At 41.0% G+C, this 26,321-nt stretch overlaps 1 protein-coding gene across 2 annotated transcripts in view; it reads right to left on the reverse strand.

Annotated features, from left to right (window-relative positions):
- The window catches only part of TECRL (trans-2,3-enoyl-CoA reductase like), a 67,755-nt gene that overhangs the window by 38,460 nt on the left and 2,974 nt on the right, over positions 1-26,321 (reverse strand). For both annotated transcript variants that reach the window (XM_027810285.2, XM_005442646.3), the window contains exon 2: positions 13,869-13,920. In XM_027810285.2, the coding sequence (XP_027666086.1) occupies positions 13,869-13,920 (52 nt within the window). The remainder of the gene's footprint in view (positions 1-13,868; positions 13,921-26,321) is intronic.

The following is a 26,321-nucleotide window of genomic DNA, read 5'->3' on the forward strand; positions in this document are numbered from 1 at the left end:
AAGAGTCAGCATAGTTTTTCTTAATGAAGATCTATTATTATTAGTGGTGAACAGAATGTTATTTGTCATTTAGAGGTCAATTTATGTCATTAGCAGATTAAGCTTTCCATTTGCCTTCTGAAACAGCTTAACACTGAAAGCAACCATGGAAATTCAGACAAGCAAAAAGCACCAGAAACTAAAAGCAAGCAAGCATGCAACATTTAGATTTTAATATTTTAATAGTTCTGCTATATTGTTTCTCCTTTCCACTTCCAAAAAGTAGAGAAAAGGAAAAAGAAAAGCCAGCCCTGTGCATTTCAATTTTCCACATACCCTGCTGCAGAAAGTATAATTAATTTTGATCTTTCTGTGTGGATTTGCATTTAAATTAATGTGCGTGGGCAAGGGAAGGGAAAGGGAATGAGGATCACCTTGTATTTCATTAATAACAATCATAGAGCAAATTACAGAGAAAGAAGAAAATAGGTACTCTGACAAGCCTGGAGCTTGAAGTCACATTCCCATAAGGGACTGCCCTTAATCCGTGCAAGGAGGTGAGGAGGTGCTGAACGCATCCCACTGCTTAGTGTCCTGCCGCAGCAGCATGACACACACGTTCTGCCTGGCCTGGAGCAGCGTGCCTGCAGCGCTGGCTCCCCTCATGTGGCCTTCGTGCTGCTTTTTCTGCCTGTGTGATACACAGCCACTGCACCGAGGCATGCAAGGTCACTGCAGGGTGGTAGTGAGCAGGCTGGTGGGTGAAGCTGGACTTTGCATAATGGGTTTGGAGAGTTTTGATCAGGGACCCCTAGGAAGGACTGCGTCCTGTGATCCACACGCTCAAATAGCACTGAGTTTGCTTCATGTTTGCAGACAGTTGTGTTCTGGCTCCAAAATGCCAACCAGAATTAAAAGAGAGATGAGTAATTTATGCTGATTGAGGCAGGGTATGTATTCTGGCAGCTATCTTTGCCCTTGATGTCTTGTCTCTACAAGTTCAGAAAGGGTAACAAAGGTAATTGTTGAGGTTTCAGGGGGATGTGAGAACTCGAGGAGGATGTCTATTCCTAAATACAAACCCTATCAGTGAAGCCTTCAAACAAAGGACAACCCAAACATGAGAAACCACACATTAAGGAACATAGATTTGCCAAACTAAATACTTGTTTCAGGAACTAAAAATATCCTTCCTTCTCTGTCTCCCCGTCCATATTCTACCATGGGATTTTAAAAAACACAGCTTAACATTTGGTGGTGAATGAAATCAGTTGCTGTCTATCTGAATCCTAAAGTGCTCAAATACCTTTACTGGTGTGGCAGTGGCCAACCCAGCCAAGGGTTTCACAGGCAGCAAAGCAGCACATTTAAACACAAGTATCTGACTATCCTCGTGGTCTCAGAAAACACGAGCGATAAGATATAAAGGCCTGGTTTAAAATGTTGTTTCTTTTAAAACGTTTGTTCATCTACAGCCTGTGCCAGGTTCTGAGAGAACAAACAGTGCTATGCCATGCAGTGTTACAGATATGCTGTGTCTCAGGACACTGACAACACAAGTCATTGCCTTCTCGCTTTGGAAAGCTCTGGTTTGGATACCGCCACAATCAGCATGACTGCTAAGTACATTTAGGTAGCAGCTCTCCACAGAGCTGCATGAGGGCAGAGACCAGAGAACTGGTGAGGTTGCTGTTTTACCCCATGCTGCTTGCATGCTGTCTGAATACGGTATGGTGCTGGCACACGTTCCAGCAGGCCTGGGGCCCTGCTGATTTATGTTCCAGCATAAGGAAGTACCCGGTGGTCCAACAATCACAGCTGGTACAGAAAAGATGGCTCAAAATCTCATTTGTGCCTCCACCTCATATGTACTGGGCAGAGGAGAGTCCTATCCCAGGCTGTAGCTATGTTTCTTTAAAAGCATTCTTTAGTCAATTAGCTAATAAGAGACGTTAATGAAGTATAATTTTCTTTCAGTATTTGATTGTCCAGGGGATAGCATTCTCTCCAGCCTCTAATCTAATCAGGATGCGTTCCCTCACTAACCCCTAATAGTGATGCTTTTTTTTAATCTAATGGCCACACCAATGTCATCAACAATTAACTGAACACATTTGAACTGACATTATTTCTTCCTTAGTGCAAATTCTCATAAATTCATTGGTAAATTCAACACACTGAAAATTAATCCCCACTAATAACAGGGCTAAACTGTAGTTTCTCCATGAGCGATAACGCACAGGTCTGCCCTGCTTTGGCAGCAGATCAGACATCAGCACATAAGGCAGAGGGTCAGTCATGTTCCTATGTCCTTCCTGGAGAAGGTTATTTGGGTGGGTTTAATTCCCCCATCCCCCCACCCTACTTAGGTAGAGCAAAGGCTTCAGTGCCTCAGAAGCACTGCCATGAGGCTTGGGAAACTACTCTTCCCATCTCAGGTCTGCGATAGAGAACAAATAATTTTCTCTCTGCATACTGCCATTCCCCTGCTGTGAAATGAGACTATAATACTTTCCCAGTGAACAGAGACATTGTGAGGATAAACAGCAAATGTGGTTGATTCCAGGTTGCCTCCTGTGCATGCTGTGAGTGATGCTCTAGCCCACACTGGAGAGCACAGGACCCTCCATCCCAAGCTCTCCCAGCAGGAAATGAACCCAGGCAGGCTGTCTGCACATCAACCACAAGGCAGCCATGTCGAAAGAAGGGTAACATGCTGAAAACTGATCAGCAAACTGCTTTTCCGCAGTTACACAGACATGGCCCATGAGGGACTTGATTAAGGTGATCTTGCTTGGTGACTATGTTCATTCTCATACTTGAGGGATGACATTTCATCCCAATCTAGATAGCAAACACTTCATGGCCTTTGAACACCTCTGATTTTCCTCTGTAAATGTTATAGCCACAACTCATCTGAACTGGTTGTGAACCCTGAACTTGCGCTCTAATGGTGGAATATTAAAAAAATAAATTGCCTTCCTGTTAGTATGTATTTAAACCAGAGGAACATATGTCATTCAAAGCAAATAACCACTGGCATAACCTTCTCTTTGCACTATTTCGATGACATTTGATAATAATTTTTGGAGCTGGTCATCTTATTTGCAGGCAGAATTAGTTGAAAGTTTTCAAAAATATTTTTGATGCTGTGGAAACACAGCTTTTATTTTAGAATTCATAGTTGTTTATGGAGACAGCGACGCTGTATATTTCAAACCCAGAAAAAAACAGTCTTGTGTTCAGTGACTGGCTTACTGGTTCTTTTTCAAGCCTGTGATTTTCCATGTACAGTTCTCTTTTTACTCTACCTCCAGATTTTCTTTCCAATCACATTTATGGAATAATTTATACTATAAATTTTCTTTTCTTTGTCTGAAGTTTTGGCAGCTTCTGGTTGGCAGGCTCTGAAGTCTGCCAATCTTAAGAAGAAAATCCAGTCTCATTAACTGAAGCCAGGCATGACTTACCTTTCTGAGCTGGAAGTCTTGACTGGAAAACATGGTACCTCCTATGTTCATTTTTATGGGAAATCAAAAGTATAAGCCATACTACCCAAAAAGCAAGTAAAAATGTAAGTGTGCATGGAAAACAGGCTAGTATCTAGATTGCTGCCTTAAACCAGGGTTATCTCCAGGAAAACCTGGCTTGCTTTCCTAAAGATTAGTATATTCCAGATAAGTCCCCATCTGCTTTTAGCTAGACTGATAAACCTTCTACACTTTCAGAGGCCTCATCTATTTGTGAATGTGTTTGCTCGTTTTCAAACATTAAAAAAAGAGATTAAAATAATGAGAAAGGGAAGGTAGTAGGTGAAACATCAGATAGTCTCAGAGCCTGGCTTCTCTTTCCAGAACCTTTTGAAGGATTGAGAGGTGCCTGTACCCCTGTTTCCCCAGATATGAGATGAGGTATTTGGGTCCTTCACTGAAAACAACGGCAGTTGGTAGAGCATGGTTGAGGGACTGGAAATAACTAAATGCTAGACTGGAACATAGAGGTAGATGAACAAAGGCACTTAACATCCATCAGAAGCAACAAAAGCCAGCCAGTGGGCAAGGTCAGCCCACACTTTACATCAGCCCAGCTTGTGAATGAGATCCAGTATAACTTGCACATCAATTGTTTCAACGCTGAATAATTTCCAACAGCAAATATATTCAATATCATTGCAATTCGGGGAAAATTTAGAAAGGGGCAGAACTTCACTCTACTACATTATCTTTATTGTGAATTATTTGTCCAGCTTCTTGTCCTTGATGCATTGCTTTCATTAACTTGAAACAGTGGCAGATATCAAGTTTTGTTTGAAAGATTCCTTATTTTGGTTGTTCTTAGGGTTTCTCCCCCCACCCCATGCCCCAGGAAATTAAATAAACAAACAAGTTACAAACATGAGAGACAGAGCATGTGCAACCAAATGCAAAACAAGTCATCACAGAGTGACATCCTTCACATTCAGGTCTGAACAGCCTCCCTTGTTCTTGCCCTGCTCACCTGATCCTACCCCCAGAACTGCAGCTACTTGTTATGTCACACCTCCTCTTGGCCCTGTGGAAGGCAGGAGCTGCGGAAGCATAGCCAGGGAAGCCATGAGGCAGAAAAAACAAAAAGTTGGAACTTAGCAGCTGAAGCTTCTGCTTCTTCTCTAACCTGTCTAATAGAGGTGACACCATGGTCCTTGTCATTTTTTTCTCATGCTCTCCCAAAATTTCCAAGAAGGAGGTAGGGTCCTCTCATTCTGGCATGGGAGATTCACTTCCTTTTGTGTCATCCAGTGCCTGTTGGCTCTTTTTCACAGTAAGTCCCTGGGACATTTCGTGCAGACCCATTCCATGCAGCTTCTTGTAAGAAAACCTGTTGGATCTTTCTGTAAAGCCATCTGCCCAACCCTGGTGTCCAAAAGCACAGGGACTCCTATGAAAAACCTGATGTAGATGCAGAGTACATTTCCAGGCCTGAAGTGATCTTCAGATCTTCACCCTGCCATAATCAACAGGCATCTACCTTATTAAGGGGCATTAGATTCTTTTCGCAATCATGAAGACCCTCTGGGGCTTTTAGTATCTAGAGTTCTTTGAATGAACATTAATCACACATGAATCTGTTCGTGGACACCAGATTAACACTGCAAGTCCATCTGTTCTTCAGACAAAAAATGTAATACATGAGTTTAAATCAATGTAGGAGCTCTTTAAAAACCAAAACTACTTTGGCATCTTCTATTAACAGTTCAGAAGGCTGTAATTCTTCATTTTACATGAGACTAGATGTTTGCTAGGGCCTGGATTACTTCTACAGGGCCTTGCACTGTCCTTTTCTCAGCTGAGCCATAGGCACCAATATAAGACAGATTGTAACTAATAAGAGGCAATTCTGGTAAACAAATTTTGTTGTTTCTCGTCTAGGTCTGTCAATTAAATCTACTGCAAAGGCAAAAAAAGCAAAGAATCTAGCTATGAAATTTCTTTTCTTAATGAGGCATTTAAATAGCATCTCACATTTGTTTTCTGATTGTTTACATAGGATGTCATTTGTGATGCATTGTTAGAGCCCTGTAAATCTCAGCTGGGAACAACATCCCAGAGAGCAGAGAGGACCAGTTCTGCTTCAAGCTACACCTCAATAGATGTGCTCCCTTTTCTTTTATTATGATATTCATCTGAAATGATATCTGTAATCCTGCTAATGAAATGCAATAACATCAGATGCAGCAGCTGCCAAAAAAAGAGAAATAATGTGCGTTTCCATTAAAGTTTTTGAGTTGATCTTAACTTTTTCTGTTGCTGGTTTAAATATCACTTTTTTTCTGAAGGTCATCTTATTTCTAGAAGCGTTTAATGGATAGCCTGGGTTTTGTGTTTCAGACACCTTACTCCCTCTGGTTCAGTAGGTCCTTAGGCATATATTTAAGTCATTCTTTGTCCCAAATGTTTCTTGTGGGATCACAGCCAAAACAGACAAAAGATCCTGAAGTGGATGAAAGGTAGGTTAATTATTCTTATTTTATAGATGAGAAAATGAAGCTCAAAAGGGAGAAAGTGTCTAGCACACAACTCACCCCAGTCAATAACACGACTCTCATTGGTTTTGAATCATGTCTTAAAGACCTAAGTTTTAAACATCACATTCATTTCAGTGAATCAGGAAACTTCAAAAATCCCAGTTGCCCTTTTGGTTTTTATTTTTATTTTTAGAAAACCAAAATGCTTTAAAAATCTGACCCTAAATGTCTTACTTAAGGTCCTGTGTTACTAAGTGCGCTGCTTTTAAACCAGCTGGGTGAGCCAAACCTCAACCATCTTTTCCTAATTCAGTACATAATGAAAATATTCTTTGTAACCACATGTACATTTCAGAAAGCAGAACTCCAGTGATATCTGATCAGATGCTTTTCAGACTGAGTTAATATCTCTTTATCCACAACTTATAATGAAATTCAAGTGCTTAGCAAAAGTGAACTGCAGGTGCCTAGTCTGGTGCGGGATCTCATTATTAAGTCCGATTAAATCAGGAACAAGAAGTTAGACATCAGCAGCCCAGCTAGAAACGTCCAACTATAAGTTCTGGACTTTAGCAGTGTCAACAAGAGACACATGAGTCAGAGCTCAAATGGGAGGGTTATGATCACAGCTCAGGATGCAAAATAGTGTTTGTGAAGTGCACAAGTGCACACCTTCTGGAGAGCTACCTGGTGGAGGGCTACACCGCTGTGATTTCACCTGGAACACTCCATGCATTGTCTGCCCCTTTTGAAAATTGGCCAGAATTGGTTTTCCGCAATTCCAACACAGAACAGAGGGGAGATTTGGAGTCTAAGTATAAGGTAAATTTTTAGTCTCTTTGAAGATGAAAATCATGAGGATAACTCAGTTTAGCTTCTTCTTTCAATCGTGTTAGGTCAATGATGTCATTCTCATTTGCTGACTGGCTACTGTGGAGGAAATGAAGTATTCCCAGCTTTCACAGGTGTGCTTCAATTATTTTGACAGCTAAGCCATAAATTGAAGTTACACAAATCTGTACCAGCAGACAGACTCTTGTATTTTGTATAGAGAAATCTATGCCACAAATAAGCTGAGAGGAGGTCATCCTCCTGACACTTCTTTCTGTGCAGATCAGAAATGAAGCCTACCGGACAGGCTGGCCTCGTGGTTAAAGCAGCGTGCCAAGGCAAGAATTTAGGTCTCTGTTCTGACGTGCACACCCTGCAGAGGCAGGAAGAAATTTCCTCATGGATTAGATCTCTTGATTGTGAGCTGAGGAGGAAGATGGTAGTGACTAGTTTGCGTTCTGTGGCAGGAGCTGTTCCTTACCTTGTGCTTAGCCTTGCGAAACAAGAAGTAAAGAATTTAAGTAGTTACAAGCCTCACTGTGGCAGTAACAATAAATTCAAGGAGTTTCTAATAAACTAAGTTGTGTTGACAGGCATAGAAAAGTATAAAGAGCTTAGAATTCTGTCATTTGAGGGATACTGAAATTTGTCATAAACCAGTCTTCTATCGCTATCTGCTGAGTGACTAAATAAAAATAAATTATAAATATAAGATGAAATAAATATCATTGTGTTTCCTCCTAATCTAGTCATTTTCATTTACAAAGTCAACACAGATGAATGAGCAATTTACCCAGATGAAATCACCGTACTTCTTAGTGCCCATTTGAAATAACTGTCCATCCCTAGTGATTCACCTTCATTGTTAATTTCCGATTGAGTTGTTATGAATGTAGAGAGGAGAAAATTTATTTAAAACAAGGGTTGGATATGATTGCCAGCCCAGTGCGCTCTATGAATCTGAGCTGGGGAAGTAATGCTGGGCATATGAGCTCTGCAGCCAGGCAGCATGCACAGCAAGATAGTGCCTGTCCCTTTGAAAACTCATTCATGTATGGATTTGAAATGCTACTCTGGGCTAGTGTGAGCTACTTAGCATAAAAATCAGGAGGAAGGAACTGGAGATTTGTTAAAAGCCACAGACTTTGTAGCTGTCTTTCTGTCTGGGAGTGCATCCAGCACAAAGGAATTCATGGCAGGATCAGATTGTGGCCGCCTTTCAACAATTTTGGCTTTTTCCAAGCCTGATCTAATACAGGACAGAAGAAATATCCTTCTGGAAGGCTCTATGCCCTAGATATAACTTATTTGGGTCTCTTCAGTTTGTGAGACACATGAAGGGTTCCAGGTTGATTGACAGGCCAAGGCTATGAAATCAGCCTGCAAGAGCTGTAAATAGCATAATTCAGCCTCTCTGAGTCCCCAGCAGGTGTATTCATTGGGCACATGAGTCTCTCCAGGCATCAAAATTGACAGATTTCATTAACTTTCTTCAACCTGAGAATCCAGCTGTAACAGACAGTGAGGAGAAATCAGAGGAACTGCAGGTTCTCAGCAAGACTGTGTTATCAGACAGTCCTGATTATACAGAGCCGCTAGGCAAGGCACTGGCTTAGCAGTCACCGTTCTCCCTGGTACTGCTCTTAATGACTAATCCCCAAAGCATCCTTTCTCACCTCTCTGAGCCTTGCAGTTTAACATCACAGCCAGCCTCTAGAAGGGAATTATGTGATGCAGTACAAACAGTCATCCTTTCCAGCAACAGCTCTGCATCCAGCTCTTGTGTTTAGTACAGGCCTGGCAAAATACAGAGTTATTGCTTAAGCTCTTGCTCTGGGAATCATGCTACTAGCTCTCAGATGTCATTAAAAACAGGAAAGTTTCAGATTCAGAGCGTGAAAACCCTTAGCAGACTTTTTGGAAAGGAGAAAAGAGGACCTCCTCCACTACAGGATTAGTTTTAATACCTCATCTGCCTTAAGCTCCTCTCATAAGGCTCACCTTGTGTTTTCTAAGCAATGAGAGATCCTTCTTGCTCTTCACCAGGCTAACTTGGCTTCTGCTGTTCTGTGTTTTGAAGATGTGCTTTAGGGTTCTGGGTGAACAAGAACCTGCTTGCACTGTCCTTCCAGTTGTTCAGCCCTGGCTGAGCTGAGCACTACTGGCAGGCAACTGGGAGGAGAAGTGAGCTGGAGGCAGTAACAGGTAATTTTGAAAAGGGAAGGAGGGAGAATATGCACAGGCCTCCCATGCAGCTGGAAAAGAATTCTGTGATATGGTACTTTTGCTTATGTTTATCCTCTTAAATGGGAAGGTATGTCTTTGCATTAGGTGATAAAGACCTTATGCAAGGCACTTGGAAGTCAGTGGGAGTGTTTGATAGACTCAGTGAAATGGCATGTTGGAAGGGCCTGCACAGGAGCCTCTGACCTTGCTTTTGTGCAGGGAGTCAGATTATGCTCTGACCAGGTGGTCCGCAGGGTGATGACATCTAAGGGGCTAGCTGTTCTCCTCTGACTTCTAGGGAACATGCATGATGAGAGCAGTAGGTAAAACCTGGCAGATGAATGTATCCTAACACACTGCCCTAAACCTGTAAGGAGGCGGCTAAAAGAGAGACTAGTCCCCACCATGAAGAAGGAATTGCACTGTCTTTCTCTTTGTCCTTTCTCTACAGAAAAGCATTAGAAAATATCTCAGTGGTTTTCTAGGGAACATAGCTCTCAGGATTGCTACAGAAATGCCTGTCTGAAGCAGTTGTAAGATGGTATAGCAGACTTCTAAAGTTTCAGTGTCTGGAAATGATGCTGTTTATTCTTGAGTGCCATCTACTGACAATTTCTTTCTTAATAATTTATTTCATTGATATTGCTTATTTTAAATGTCCTATGTAACATCTGTTAGCTTAGATGGAGGGGCCTGCAATTTTGGAGCTGAATAAGAGTCAGTATTTTATTGGGACAGCTGGCAGCTTGTAATGTTCCTTATTCCTTGAGCACCTCCTTCCCCTCCGCAGACCAGGATACTATGCACGTGATGTTTTCGGTTCTCTCTTCAGCTTCCATCCCACCTGTCACCATGCTCCCTTCCACCTGCCCTTCCTTCCTTGCCTGTTTCTTCCACCTAGGGGGCAATTTCTGGCCTCCCCAAGTTCACTCTTCTGACTTCAAAGGGTAGCTCTAGGTGTGCTGCCTCCTGGGGCAGGAGGCTGCATTCATGAGTTTGTTACAGTATTGCTGAGATCTTTTTCCCCCTCTTCTTTCAAGAGCTTTTTCAGCAACTTTTGAGCAGTAACCTTGAACATATTTAATGATCACTGACTCCACTATATTACCTGTTCTAGAGGTATTTTATTTTAGTTATGTGATACTTGAATTAGCATTATTATTACAGTTTTTCATTTCCTATCTATAAGATTTCCTCCCCCAGCAGTCCAATACATTTTGCAAAGATAAAAATAAATTAAAGGTGAAGAATTATTGCCAAGGGCAAGAGCTTGCAAAGTTTAGCCTACAAAGTATTTTTTTCTCCATTGAAAATATAATCTTTATATATAAAGAAAATGCCAGGCACCTAACTCATTATAAGAAACTGAGAAAATGGGACAAGAGGCTTCCTTCTTAAACAGGTTTTTGGCTTGGTAAAGTCACTTAGTGCATAGCACCAATTTGATTGAGGCTTCTTTGACCATACCTTAGATAATACAGTGTGATGGCCAGTAAGACCCAGGCACTCAGCTGCCACTCAATTTCAGGCAGAAAGTATCAAGCAGCAGAAGCGTAGACATTTGTCCACAACATCCTTATATTGTAGAACTCCTTCCTAGAGGGTTTTGCTGAGGTCAAAACTGTGAGTAGTTTTAAAGAGGATTAGACAGATTCATGGTGGGCAGGTGTGATGTTTGCTATTAAGCGTGGCAGCCTGGATCTAACATCTGCTACAGAAAGCCCCTAGAGCTGATGGCTAGAAGGCTGCAACAGGGAAACTGCTGTTCTGTGCTGACCCTGGCTGGTGTCTCTGGTCCCTGTCAGGGGCAGTGGATACAGTGGTCAGGGGCTGATTCAAAACAGCTGTCTTCAGTCTAGAGAAAGCCTTTGAATTTTCATGGAAATGGCAGTTTATCTTAAATTGTTATTCACCAGTAAGAGCTCATAAATCCCCGAATCTCCAATGATAATACTGGAATTACCCCCCTGAACTCAGGGACACAGAAAGAACAGGATTGGGCTTTGCTGGGGTTGTTTCAGTGGAGACAATTTTGCTGAAGTGAGGGCCGAGGAGTATTTCAGTATTTGTTCCTGGACTTCCAAGTCCATATTCTGCCTTTTGTATAAATAAAGATCCAAACTAATGTTTGACTGACTTAGGAACTACTTAGCAAGAACATGTTATGTGTCACTTGCATCCCATTTCTTTTGTTTTAACAATTAACAGCCTCCTGTGCTGCAATTCATAATTTAGTCTTTTTCCTCCTGTCTTGAATCAGGCAGCAAAAACTGATCAGTGACAGGGATGATGCCTTGAAATTGCTGCACAGGGGTTCCTCTCACTGAAGGGCTGACAAGATACCAGCTGAGGAGAAAGCTTAATTGCATGGGCGATCAAAGGAGAATGTATGAAGACAGAGAGACTGTAAAGGGGTGTGCGTAGGAGTGTGTTTTAGCAAGACATTATAGGGGAACATGTGAGTCTGGCACTCACAAAATGAAAGAAATGAATGCATGAGCTACTACAAAATAGCATGCTAACCAAAAGCATCCACAGATCAGCTTCAGCCCCTTCTCAGTTCCGGCCTGAAGGAACTGTATTCTATTAGCTGTCATATGCCAAATTATATGAAGAGAAAAAAGGGAAGGTTTGTTCTTTGTAAGTGGGAAAGGAGGAGGAGGGGGGAACCTCATGAGACAGCAACATCCAGGCTGAACTGGAAAAGAGAGATCAAAGCAATGAGCTGGAATGGGAAGAGAGGATACAGGACACTGATATAGTGTACTCCCAGGAATGGGAGGATTTGACATAAAAACTTGAGAACTGAAAAAGCATTGAAGGCACATGCCAGCCCTTCCATGTGCTGTAGAACGCTGCACTGTCAGAGTTTCAGTTCACAATTCACATCGTGCTTTGCTGTATTGCTTGCTGTCTTCCTTTATGCTCACATCACTGAGAGTATCTGAGGAATAAGCTACCTCTAAATATGAAAACAGATGCCACTAAAATGGCTTACACACATACTTGCACCATTTTAGCCCAAATCCATTACAAACCTCATTACAGTGAAATTGGCATAAACGTTTGCCCCAGTGATCTTCAACTATTTAAGCTGCATCAATATATAAATCCAGTTTCAATTGACTTAGAGAGAGTCTAGGCAGAAATGCACTGCATTTCACAAACTGATGGGAGGACATCCTCTTATTGAAATATTAAAGCTTACACGTTCAGTCTTTTCATATTCAGCTGTGGGTTTTCTGAACTTTTACCATTTTGCATTTTGCAAGTCCTTAAAGGGAGTGAAAACAAGTGTTTTTAGAGCAGTCAGGTCAACAGCCTTTTGCTTCATCAACTGAACCTTTGTGCAACCACAGAATCCTTCAGCTTTAGTGTTTTATAAAATTCTGTGGATAGAGAGGAAGCATAACATTTCTTCTACTTATCCTACTCTGAAGTCTGAGTATTAATGTCTGACTAAACCTTGTCTTTTTTTTTTTTTTTTTTAGAAGACATCCAGCCTTTGGTTGAATATACTCTCTTTTTTTTCTTTTTTCTTTTTTCTTTTTTTTTTTTTTTAAATAATGAAAGCCCATCATCTAAGATGCTTACTCCAACAGTAAACCATCCTGCCTCTTGGAACCAAATAACATGTTCCTAATTTGAGTTCCTCTGGCCTTCACTTCTAACCCTCAATTCTTGTTGCACCTTCTGCTCAACTAAATAACTGCAGTTCTAAGAAGTTTAGTTCAAGTTAATAGGCCTTGCACAGACCCACACATCTCAAACGTGGGTGACACTTGGGGTTAACAGTCCTCATCACAAGTAGCATATTACTTCCCACAGGCAGGGCTAGGAGAAACATCTTTCAGTCTAGGAGCAAGGGTGGCACAGTTAGGACCCCTACAAACACAGATACAGCAGCATTTTAGCATTTCAGAACTCAAGGCACACTATACGCACATGTATATTCTGGAGGTTTCAGGTATATTTGGCCTCACTCCCCCAAATCCTGAGCAGAAATTCAGTGGATAGAGGTAAATGCCATCAGATTTTGGCACTTAGCTGCTTTCATTGCTCTTTCCCCCACCTTTCCAACCACCTCCCTCTAGTAAGAGCTGGAGGCATGTGGCTAGGAGGTGGCAGAAAGGAAGTATCCAGCAAAACTGTTCTGTTCTCTGGCAGGGAGAAAAGAGGGATTTTTTGGAGTGTGATTGCTCTTATTTCTTCTCAGGTACAAGGTCCATATATACAGTCTGTACGTGTGAAAAATTGCCCTCTCCCCTGCTATTTCCCTACCACACCACCCCCCTCCCTGGGATATGAAAAATAAAAAAAAGTGGTGCTAGAAGAAAGGGAGGTTGCCCTAACCTTTAAGGAACTGGACGTGGCTGAGTCAGTTGAGAAGTCTCTCAGATTGCCTGCACAAGCCCAGATAAGTCATTTAGTCATCTGTGCTCGAGTTCCCCACTAGAGTAGTTGTTTGGTCTGCATGGTCTGTTTATGGCCAGCTTGCAGGAGTCTAATGTTATTGAAACTTATCTAATGTAACACTATGAGGGCAAATGCGGTTGTGGTCTTCAATTGACAATGTGTAATGCTAAAAAAAGCAGTAAAGTATTGCCCCTCATGGGCTGGCAGTGATAAATTATGCAGTCTTCTTCCAGGCTCTCACGTCTGCTATAGCTACAGTAGAACCTTAGTCCAAACACTGCTCTTATTTAGCACTGGAGCTGTCAAGCCAGTCTCAGCTTTTGTGTGAGATTTCATGAAAAATAAATCTGGCAGTCTCTCCAAGCTGAAAGGCCTCTAACCATGCCTCTAGTCTGCTAGCCATAGTACTTACATGCTTTGTGAAATTTGTGTTTCACATCGAGAAGGGTGGATGATGGAGGTACCTGGAAAAGAAAACAAAATGCATGCAGATTAATGTTTTTGTCATCTTCACTCTTGGATCCCTTCTGGCCTCCTCTAATGAAGAGATTATTCCATTTGTCTGCAAGTTCCTTAGGCAAGAATAAAGCAAATCAGAAAATTTGCTTTCAGATGTTGATATGTTATTAAGGGTTGTCCACATTTGATTTATACATTACCTGGACCACCTCTGTTTGGCCAGTGGAAGGGTATAATCCCAGGATTCGAGGGAAAGCTGCTTGTGCTGCTTGAAGCAATAACTGCCTTCAAGATCAAACCAGTGGGAAAACTTGAAGGGTTAGCTTTAAAGTTAGGTTGAAGCATGCTGGTGCATGTCTGTTACAGACAGGAAAGCATCTTCTTGAGGGGCCAGTAGCAAAGATGGCATGTTCTGTCCTTTCTGCCTGGAATTAGTTTCCTTCTGTACGCTGTTGCTTATGTGCACTGAAGCAATTCAAGTGTCGCAGTGTTAGATGGTAGTCTGGAGGCCTTTTAGGCTCTATTTTATTATGTATATTGATTTCTTAATACACTCTGTACAAAGACAGAATTTACTACAGCAAAAACTTAGAAGTACCTTGCTTTTACAAGGAAAAGCAATGGAACCCTTCAGGAAGTAGTACATTGAGCTTGAGATTGAGGTGGCAAGAAATGAGGGTCTGGTGTTAACAAGACCGTCCCCTTGCAGCTGACACTGATTCTGTATTGTTCATTTAAGCACAGAGACTAAGAATTAAATTAAACTGTGTCTTTACTATGGGTATCTGCTTCAGCTCTAGCGAGATACCTCATCGCTGCAGTCAGCAGAATGCAGAAAACCACCTTCCCTGGAGACTTTAGGGACCTGTGCAGCATAGGCTAATACCAGTGTGAAGTGGTGGTGACATACAGCAAAATCTTGAGGAGCAGCAGAATTTCTTTGGGTTGAGGTAGACAAACAGCCATGGCACCATTTTGCCTGGCTGGGCATCCATTGTCTTTTTTACCCCATCTCCAGGTTCTCTCAGTCTAACCAGAATGTGGCAGTTTCCTGATGTAGCCTCCTTGGCAGTTACACAGGTTCTGCTCTGCAGAAGTTTGTCTGTCTCTTCCCACCCAAAGATTTATATGGGGTTTGCTGGGCAATCCAGTTGCTGTTTCATTGCATTAGTTAGGACTCTACACTTAAGTTAATTGACTTACTGAGCCTTGCTTGGAACCTGGCACCATCTTTAGACTGTAGCCCCACTTCTTCCAAATGTTATTAGTGATATTTATCTATTTTACTTATTAGTGATATTACTGAATTTTGACAATAACCATACAAAAAAATCATAGAGAAGAACACAAGAAATTCTGCTAGTAGAGATCAGTCAGCACCTGCTGTTTCACTGAAAAGGCCGAGTTTGGAGAAATACTGATTCAAGAAAATAAAACTGTTGACTCAAAGACAACAAATCAGTATAGAAAGAAAAGTTTTCCTCTTATACAATCTGACACCCCACAGAAATATACAATATACATGCCACTAATGCTTAGGAGTTAGTCAACTTGTTTCTAGCAATAATATGAACAGACAGAGAGCTCAGTACAGATTTCAATAATCTAAAGCTGTAAAATTATATCTGTGCTAAATGGTATGTAAAGTTCAGATTTTTCTAGCTTTTTCTTTGGGTTTAGATGAGAACACTTTCTTTTCCACAGTTACAGAGTGTTTTACTGGGCACTGGCAAAGTCCCTATTTGCAAAAAGTGCTGTAAGTGAATCTCTACTTAAACCCTGACTTGTCTCTCTGATGTGCCTGCTAAGCGATGCCAATTCCAGTGCGATGGGACTGGACTCCCTGAAACCAAGGATGTACCCTTTCCCCTTCCCCAACATCATCAAGGTCTCTGTTGCACTCAAACCGTGTTGAACTGTACCAGGCCAGGAAAGGGACATAGCCCTCGCAGTTCCTGATGCCAGCTGTGCCCCTTTCCTTCCTAGCTACAGGGAACAATAGAAGGACCCATCTCATCTTTCTCAGTTCAAAAAGAAAATAAAACATTTTATCTGTATTCATTGCACTTAAGCCATTCTATGCAACATCCAGTAGAACAGCACATCTCCCATAGCCTGCAAGAGTCTTTTCTTGTAATGCGTACAACCACTGTGGACATGAATATGGCGGATAGGGGTTTTTTTGTGTTTTCAAAAACTCTGAAAATATCTGAAATTGCTTTCTTACACCTGTGAGGTCTGGAGCCCAGAATCCATCAGATATGGATGCAAGTGCTGTTAGCTGGCAACGACTTTACAGCACACATGACAGCAGATCGAAATCTTTCATGTGTCCTAGCACAGGGCAAGTGTACGGGTTTTCAGAGCTGGCATTGCCAGCTCAAGGATGGGATGATCTTTTCCGATGTGATGGAGGATGATCTGCCTGTCTAAATACAGTATAAGCCACATTTCTGCAGGGCCTGCATCCCTACAAGAGGTCAGCATCTTATCATGCTGGGTTCTGGGAAAGAGTAGCCAGGGCCAACCCATGCTCTGGAGAGCTGATCATCTGATGAAGTCAAGGGAAGCTGAAAGACTGTTAAGCTTAGCACAGTCACAGAGCAGAACTAGCTCAAAACAGAACTCATGGTCTCCATATCTTGCACTTCTGAGAAACGGTTGGACTTGATCATCTTGAAGGTCTTTCCCACCCTAAATGATTCTATGATCTGTATGTCAACTTCAAGGCAGCGTTGCTTTCAATCAGTGCAAAATTTCTAGTCCAGCCCTTCTCAGCAGCTCTACTTCTACATCCCTCTCCCATTTATCGTTCTGAGGCTTTTAGTGCTTTCTCCCCTCCAAATCCTGCTATGCCAACCGTTGGATTTGTATCACCTGACTTTAGGTATGGAAAAAATAGTTTAAGCTTGTGTTTTAGGTCTACCTACAGAACTATTCACATGCCTTAGGTGTTTAAGAGTTACGAAGTGCCTGCCAGGATCTGTGCTTACGATGGCCTGCTGTGGCAGAGGAAACCGTGAGCATATCCACGCGGTGTGATGTGAACCACCACATACCATCTCCCCTACCTCCAAAGCTGGTGCTTGAACCCTGTAGCTGCAGCTGGGGGGTGGGAGGGGGGAGGGGAATGTGCTCTGTATGACACCTATGAGAGAGGCAGAGCTTGTTAGCAAGAGCACTGCTGTGCCCGAGCGCATCCAAGCTGCTTTAGGCTAGAGCTGGTTTAAGTCCTGCCAGCTCAGTCCCAGGCAGGGCATGTACTTGGTTGTTGGCTGCAGTCTGGCAGCGCTGCACGGCACCACACTGCCCAGGCTGCGTGTGCCCAGGGAACGCCTGGAGCACACAGCCAGCCAGGAGGGCAGGGAGGCATTTGTTTTATGGGCCAGCTGGCTTAAAGAAGGACCCTTGCACTTGAGACAAACTACACAGACGGCAAGTTGAAAAATAACACAAATACCTTCCCCTTCAGGATGGGCTATGACATAGAAGAATTGCAGTGTCCTTTCGCAGGCAGAATAATGAGGCTATAGTCACAAAAGAATGAAATACATTTTTTTATGATCTTGATAATTCTGTGTCCTTTTTTTTAAAGGCCTCATAAAACAACTGTTGAAGTTATAGTTTCTAATATTGATCAACGCGAAGATGGATGCTGAGACATGAGCTTACTACTAAGAGTGTCCTCTTCATAGACCATTAATTATCTTTTGTTCTTTTCATTGTACGTCAATACAAGCTAAAGAATTGTAAGGACTGGAACAGCATCTGCTCTTATTACCCTTTGTGCTAACTGAATAAACCACCCTGGAACATTTCACTGCAATTATTAGTCTTACTCGCCTTTTATTCTTTTAAAGTATTTCTGAAGTGTTATAACCTTCCTTTTCCTCTATTTCAGCACTTTTCAAAGGGAAAACAGTGAAAGACCACCCTTAGTTTATTTAAAACAAGACAGATTTCATTGTAAAAACAGCTCTCGATTGGCACAATACCTTCCATGTGTGATGGTCAAGCCAGTTTTCCCTCCAGCTTCTTAGACTTGCAGTTTAACACCAGATTTTAAATATAGTTAACTTTCTAGTAAGTTGCTATCATGTGTAAGGTTCAAGACTACTTTTTCTTCACAAAAAATGTTATGAAGAAATGCAGATTTTACAGGTGTGGGTTGTATTCATTACACTTTTCATTCAGAAAAGGACAACTTAAAAACTTCAAATCCTGTTTTTCCTATACCTTCACAGCCAAAATACTTTTACTTTTCCATTTGAGGCAACTTTTCATTTTTCAGGAATTCAAAAGCGGAAGAACCTTCTGGGTCATCCATTCCAGTTCTGTCCTTCCTTTATGCAGCAACGCACAAAGCATCACATTTCTTTTTAAGATTTAAAATACTGTATTAGTAACTTAGTGCTTTTCCTTGAGTCATAGCATAAGTGGAAGACATTATGGGAACTTAATACTGCCTTTTGTAAGTGCAAGCTAATCAGATAGTTATCCACTTTTGTACCTCTTTCACATTTATAACTCAAGGAATTATAACACATCTGGTGATCTGTATGTAATTGCATCACACAGTTCTTCCACTAAAGCATTTTTTAGAGGTTAAAGGTTAGCAGAATATCAATAAGAATTTGAATAATAGAATTTTAGCAAATACGTGATCTTTCATTCAACATTTCCCTTTGAATGTTTTTTCTCTTTGGGACAAGTCAGTACCACTGCACTGCTGAGTCACCTACTTTCCCACGGGCAGTAATTTTCCATAATTGCAGAAATTCAGAAATTCTGCCACTCCAGCTGCTCATTAATCACAGACAGCCCCATCTTCAGCCAGGGTAAAGTTGTTCAAAAGCGTGACATCAGATTATTGCAGCCAAGGATCTGACCCCAAAACAGTTAACCAGCTAATGAGAAAGCCAGGTAATTTCCAAATTCAGCACTAAAGAAATACTTCATCATTAATGTTTTTGCACCCTGTCCTTACTTTGAGACCATGCTGTATTATTAGAAACAGAATTTCACAGAAAGTTTATCAGGAAAACACCTGTTCAAATCAATCTCCATATTTTATGAATTTGGCTTCTAGATCAGATTAGTTTTTCTTATTGTGAATTTTCAAAGACAATATTAAAAACTGGGTACTGTTTTACTGTAGCTTCTCTCAGTGTGTCCCATACTGCTCTCTTGTTAGCTTGGTAAACCAGTGTGCTGGTCATGTCTAACGAGATATAAATGGATGAGCTCACCATGGTAATAACATAGAAATAACTACATATAGATAAGTGTTGTCAGCAACTACACAAAGGCTTTATACAGAATGTAATATTTCACTTGGTAAACTGCAGTGAACTGCCTACCAACAGCTAGCTCTGATCTAAAGCCAGTCTTTCCAGAAACTGGAGATATTCAGAACTATGGTTTTACCTCAGGTCAGTTCCAGTATACGTGAGTAGAGAGGGCTGTATCACTTAGCAATCTCCTAGATGAATTCTGGCATATGAAATAATCCAACTGACTAATATTTCCAGTAATTATGGGTCAAATTATCTAAGAATACACATAAACACATGCTTGCCCGGTGCAGTCATGTCAATTTACACTAGCCAAGTTTGTCTCTAAACATGTTATATTGGTTTTGCACCGCTAGCTGTGTATTTACATTAAAAAAAAATACTCTCCCTTTAGAAGAAATTTTCTGAAAAAGTGTCAGACACCAGAAACAGCTTTTTCTCCCTTTTATAAAGATGAGAGTGGAAGTAAAGAGAATGCAATCCACCAGCAAACAGAAGGCATGCAGGCTATCCCTCAGTTTACTGAATTCACCATGTTCACCTATTTCTGAGCAAATCTGACTAGAATTGGTGCATCTCCATGCCTTTCAGCCTTTTGTTAGGTAAGTAGCTGAGTAAGGTTGCTGTATACACCTTTGAGAGCTTAACAGTACCAGTCTGGAAGCCTCTGTCACAACACTTCTGCTGGGGAACTGGAATTGTTCTGGCACAACTCTGGATGTGTAAATTTGTATTGACTTCAAATTTTGAAAATTAAATAGAAAATGTTTTTGTAAAAAAAAAAAATCCTGCTTCAGGAACATGCTAAAAATTCATTTTGTTTTGTCATTTTCATTTCTTTTTATTCCTCATCGGTATGGAACTTTCATTACTTTTGCATTATTTTATGACACATCAATCATGATAGTGTAAAATAATATAACTTATGCTTCTCATGCCATGGAAAATAACCCAACAGGAATTAACATTCAAATAAATACACTATTAAATTGTAAAATAAATTGTACTTGAAATACTTATTGTGTCATAATATATTGAAATATTCAAAATTAATTTGTAATACGATCTTTCCCAAATTCTACCTCATCACAAATTCAAGACTCTTTTTTTTTTTTCACTGTAATTTGCAAAGAAAACAGCATTTGGGATAGACACTTAACAAAAATAAACAAAAAAAAGCTCAAACCTAATTTTGACCAATTCTTTTCAGGAATAAAATGAGGCTTAGGGTTTTGTTTGGATTTTGATTGCCAGTCCTAGCATGGATTAAGTAGCTTAGCTGTGAAATCTCTCTAAATTTGTCTTCCCTTTTCTATCAAATGGCTGTAGAGATTTATGTTTGCTTTTTATACCTATGCAGACTACTAACATTTAAAATCAAGCAGTGCACCCAAAGAAACTCAACCCATATTTACCATGGAATGGTCACAGACTATTTGGGGGACTGTATGAAAACAGAAAGCAAGAGTGAGGTCAGGCAACTCAGAAGAAAATTCATAGGAAACCACGTACTGGCAAAACAAATGGTTCTATGAGTAGCAGGACTAATAAAGCCTTAATTTCTACTAATAAAGGACTTCCAAGCCTTTTCCAGCTGCCCTATATCCCTTCCCTGTCTCCTATGACATTTCCACTGGGCAAGAAACTGGGGCTGTTTTGCTGCCACGCACTTGCTGATCGCCCAGTTGGAATGTGCATGTTGAGCTGGCTACTGGTGTAGAGCAGGGGTGAAGGCTGAGCTCTGCCCGGGCTCCCTGCTCACAAATACTGCACTCCCCAGCCGCCAGCTTCATTAGACAAGCAGGAACTAAGTAATCTTTTGAGCCTTTTTTTTTCTTTTCTTTTTTTTTTTTTCACAGTTGTATTTAAATTTGGCCAGTATGTCCAAAGTTCTGTTGGGGAGAGCAGGCAGGGAAAGATGGAGAGAAGGCAAGCACCCTGTGGTCCATGAGGGGAAGCAGGAAGGAATGGGAAATCAGGGTCACATATGAGAACAATTAAAGATCATCAGGTCAGTTAGAAAACTAAGTACTTTTCACAACACCAAGTGCAATGAAGATGCTTGCTGTACTTCTGGTACAGATTCTCTGACTGCCACTTCTCTTGGAGCACAAGAGCTGTATAAATTAAAAAAGGAAAGCTTGCATTTTAAGGACTTTTAAAAATCCAGGTTTTTTTAAACATAGACAGATATATTATAGCAATAGCATTCATATATACGGCTAGATATTTATAGATCCATTACTACATGGCTCAGGTATTTTGTGAAAAATCACAGGTCTGATTTAAGAAAGAACCTCAAGCATGTTCTGATGGACCAATAAATCATGAGCAGGAGCATTTTAATGCTACAATAATGCCTATATGAGATGCCATTATACACCTAAATTTCCATCGTGGGTTGTGCTGATTAACTATTAGACTAACAAAACACCTACAGCTCTAGTACATTCATAATTTGCAATAATCTGTGAATTACCTTTGATACAATAAGGCAAATGTACAGCTGGGGTAAAATGTTGTAAAGTTTTTTGGGGAAAGAGAACATTTTCACACTGGCTGGGAATCTGTCTCTAGAGATGATACACTTTTGGCAATATTCATTGCTTTAGGTAGCATAGCTTTTCCTTTTGGCCAGAATGGCTTATGCTCATGAAGAGCTAGAAAACCACTGGTGTCTCAAGAATTCATTCTCTTGGTTTTGCTGAACTTTGAATCAGGTTTAATTTTTTGGATCATTTATTATATTTCACCCTTTCTTTCTTCTCCCTAGGCTTAGACTTTTCTATCTAAAATAAAAGATGTATAAAACATGTCATTTAAAGGCACTACACTACTCTGAAAATTAGTATCAGCTGGAGCATTAGTCTTTTGTAGTAGCTTCTGTAATTCTTTAAATTATCCCTTTACAAATGCTAAATGCCCTAAAGTTACCAGCTTCTCCCCTCCCCAGTCTCTCTCTTCCAGATAAATCAAAGGCCATTTCTCCAGGTATTCTATTTTAAAAGCCCTATTGAAACAAGAAAAGTGACAGCAAAGAGCAAGCAGAAATTAATATGTCTAGTTGCCTCTTTTCGTTTGAAACTATATTGACATTAAAATTATGTGAATTTCTAGTAGAGCAGTAAGAAATGAGTGTAGTGCATTGCTTCAACGGAATTTGAATATGTTTACCTACTTTGCCAACTGTAACTAATAACTGAGGAAGAAAATACTACTGTCATCACCTCCAGCACCAGGGGGTAGGTGTAAGATTCAATTCTTATGGGCAAGAAAATGTATAGACTTTGTAATATGTTTGTAAATGTAATGTATTTACTCATCATGCCTCCCAGCAGGGACCAGATCCCCATTGTGCTGGATGCTGTGAAAACATATAGTAATGACACAAGACACCATGAAATCCTCCTTCCAAAAGGAAGTATAAAAGAGGACTTCCACAGCAATGAGCCTATGTCCAGCCAGTTTTTTGTCTGGGTTCCTTCATCCGTATTGCTGTGGGAATCCATAGTTTGTGGGACTCAGCATCAGCATGTGGTCTTGCCATGGAAGCCCCCTCTTCCGACATAGCTAGTTATTCAATCCCTCTGGGCATTTTTGGCACCAGAAGCAGGACATCTGTAATGATAGAATGCTTGAATGAGAAAGATGATAATCTTAAAAATCCTATGCAAGACATGAGGCTGCTGTGGAAACGCACAGGTTTTACTCATTCTCTACAAGAAAGAATATAGAGTCCTGTGACGTGAAATACTACAATGGCAAGGTTTAGGGGAAAAAATATATACTATAAATACATCACTACACAAGGTGATGAAAATATTAATCTTCTTTCCTGGGAAAGGACTTCTTTACTATACTTCCCTAGAATGAAGCAAATGAGGAGAGCCTGATGTTAAAGACAACGTCCTGGTACTGCAAAGAGTTCCTTTTCAGAGTTTCATTGCCTATTTAATGATTGCATTTGCTTACCTAAAATGAATGTGGTATCTCTAACCTCCAAGTCATGATGTGAGAAGTTATTTTTATTTGCTAGAGATGACTATGCAAAAGAGAACTGGTGATGACAGTTCTTGGCTGCTCACTTTCTGTGACAGAGCTGCAACCCGCAGGCAGAAGTAATAGATTTCTGATACTGGAGGTACCATTTCTGCATGTATCTGGTTTTGCTGTTGTGCCAGTGTAAATCCATTGTATTGTTAAGCCATAGTGTGCAGATAAAAGGACACTATTGTTTTAGGTGCTTTACAAACAAAAATGCTTGTGAAGTCCTTCAGAGACAGGCAAGCCTTTCAGAGTAATCAGAATAAGCCCTAATTCATCTTTTAGTAATAATACATATACTGTGCAATATTTAACAGCAAGAAGAGTTGTGTAGGCTGCCCAGGGAGGTGGTGGAATTGCCATCACTGAAAGCGTTTAAAAACACATAGATGCAGTGCTTAGGGACATGGTTTAGCGATGGACTTGCCAGTCCTGGGTTAGTGGTTGGACTTGATGATCTTAAAAGTCTTTTGCAACCTAAAAGATTCTATGATGTAAGTGACTGGATTGATGCATAGACTTGTGTTATGCTGGGCACAACAAAACTGTGTAACAAAAGGACAAGCCCTATGCAAGAGTCCTTTAATTTAAGAAAAATAACAATGTTCACGTGATTTTCATTGTCGGCATTGCATGGTATGTCTACACTCACAAAAATACAGTTAAGTGTTCCTACAGTATATATCGTTAACCACAAACATTTAACTATCAGTAACTGGGTTTTCCAAAGAGATTTCAGTGGGAGAGGGCACTGGGTGCAGGGAGTGCTGGTTTAAGGAACAGTAGGAAAGTAGCTTCCATCATCTTTGCAGCACACCAAGAAAAGAGGCTCTTCCTGCACGCCTTAAGAAGCAAGCTCTCTTCTGTAGGCCTTAAGAAGTTCTCTGCAAGGGAGGGACATTGCATAGCAGCCAAAACCTGAGTTTGCACCTCTGCTTATAGCTGACTTGCAAAATCATATAGCACGAAACTACTGAGCTCTGAGGCTTTCAGTGGGGAAAAAGCTTTCTCTGCTGGTTTCCCCAAAGGTGATTTATTCTGTAAAAACTGTATTGTGTAACACTTTCTGCCTTAAAAGCAACTCATGCAAAATTAATGGCATTGCATTATGTTTGTGGGAAAATACATTTTACTACAAGTTAATTTGAAGAAAAAAAATATTATACAATGAATGCTATAACAGAAACAGTTATGAGTTGCCTTAACAGCATTTATAAATCAAATCACTGCACATCGATAACTTTAAAACTAACCTACATCAGGCTTTTGGAATAATGTACAAGTAAAACAGTTTTTGAGTAGCTATGTATTTTTCATAAGTTGTGGCTGACGATGAGAAATGTGGATTATTTGTTAAAAAATGCAAACAGGAATTATTTTCTTTCATTTTTAAGACATGATGAATTTTGCATGTTGTGTTGTTTTGCGTAGCTTTTTGGAAGTAATATAGGAGCCAGAATCCTTAGACTTTTGGGGACTTTTTCCCCTGAAAATATTTCTAAAACTAAATCACTAATTACATGTCCTCTCCTCTTTACAGACAGGAAGGAATTTCATCCACAGAAATTAATAAATTGTGAGGAAAAAAGGGACTTGTGATCACCTAGGCTCACCTGCTGTTTTACACTGGCCAAAGAAGAGATTTATTCCTTGCTGAATACTTCTTTCACTCCCTGAGCAAGAAACCTGTGTGACTCATGTTTCAACTACAGAACACCTTAAAAAAAATCAGTCTTGATTTGCATGTTGAAGAGACTGAAGATTCACTCACAAGATGCCCAAACTTTATTTATCAACCCCAACTGACTGTCAAAATATGGGCTGAATTTCCTGGCTAAGGTTGCCTAATTGTGACTTTCAGCCACCAGCTTTGCAGGGCCTTTGCCTGCTTGTAAACACCTTTCTGTTCTACGAAATCCTGCCCCAGCTGTAGAGGGATCTCGGGTCAGGCAAGATGCTCTGCTGCAGCCAAGCCATGTTGTGCGTGAGGACACTGGCCTGCCTCCCTGGGGAGCAGGGAAGGGAGGAGGGAGGGAGGGAGAAGGGAGGGAGGGAGGGAGGGAGGAGGGAAGAGAGGGAGGGAAGGAGGGAGGAGGGAGGGAGGGAAGGAGGGAGAAGGAAGGAGGGAAGGGAGGGAGGGAAGAGAGGGAGGGAAGGAAGGAGGGAGGGAGCAAGGAGGGAAGGAAGGAGGGAGGGAGGGAAGGAGGGAAGGGAGGGAGGGAAGGAAGGAGGGAGGAAGGAAGGAAGGAAGGAAGGAAGACAGACCCAGGACTCTCATTCAAGCTGACCCACACGCCTGGACCCTTGCCCTCTCGTGGGCAGTGCGCAGAGCGGGAGGTCACCCATACATCTCCTCAAAACATCACTGGCTTTTGTTCCCCTGCTGCCATCACATCAGACTGTGGATACCTCTGGTCATGTGAGTACAGTCCCAGGGTATCTGAGCATTTATATACTGCTTTTAGTGACAGACGGATGGGGTTATAGCCTAGGTTTAAATTAGTTTTCCCTGCCAGCTCCCTTTTGAAGCCTTTTTCCAGATGTCCAAGGTAGCCCCCATTTTTCTGTAAATCACTGGTGCCTGCTGTTTTGTTAGAAGTAGTTTGAGGACATTTTGTGGAATAACTGGAAAACAATTTTGAGACAGGTCTGTGTTTCCTTCCCTCTCTCCCCACCCCTAAAATCTGAGGCCTCTTCTCCATGACTTCTCACCTCAGAATTAATTTCTGTACCAAGAGTAAATCCAGGGAAAAAGATCTCACATTATTATTTCTCTTTTAAATTCTTTAAGTAACTCACTGGAAAAGCTCGTGTACACCAAACTACTGGCAGTAATGTCATATCCATAGTAGGGGAAGTCCCTGGGGCAGGTTGTCAATATTCAATAAAAGAAATTACACTCCTATAAAGAATATTATGTTCAAAGTACGCATGTGCAAAATGAACTGCTAGTGTTCCTGACTCTTGTGAATTTACTTCAAGTTTTGCAAGATTATGTATTTTTCTTCAAGACCCAGCTCCTGGAGGGGATGACTATAGACAAAATGTCTGGGGTTTTCCTCTTCTAC

Source organism: Falco cherrug, chromosome 1 (assembly GCF_023634085.1).
Source record: "Falco cherrug isolate bFalChe1 chromosome 1, bFalChe1.pri, whole genome shotgun sequence".
Classification (NCBI taxonomy): Eukaryota; Metazoa; Chordata; class Aves; order Falconiformes; family Falconidae; genus Falco; species Falco cherrug.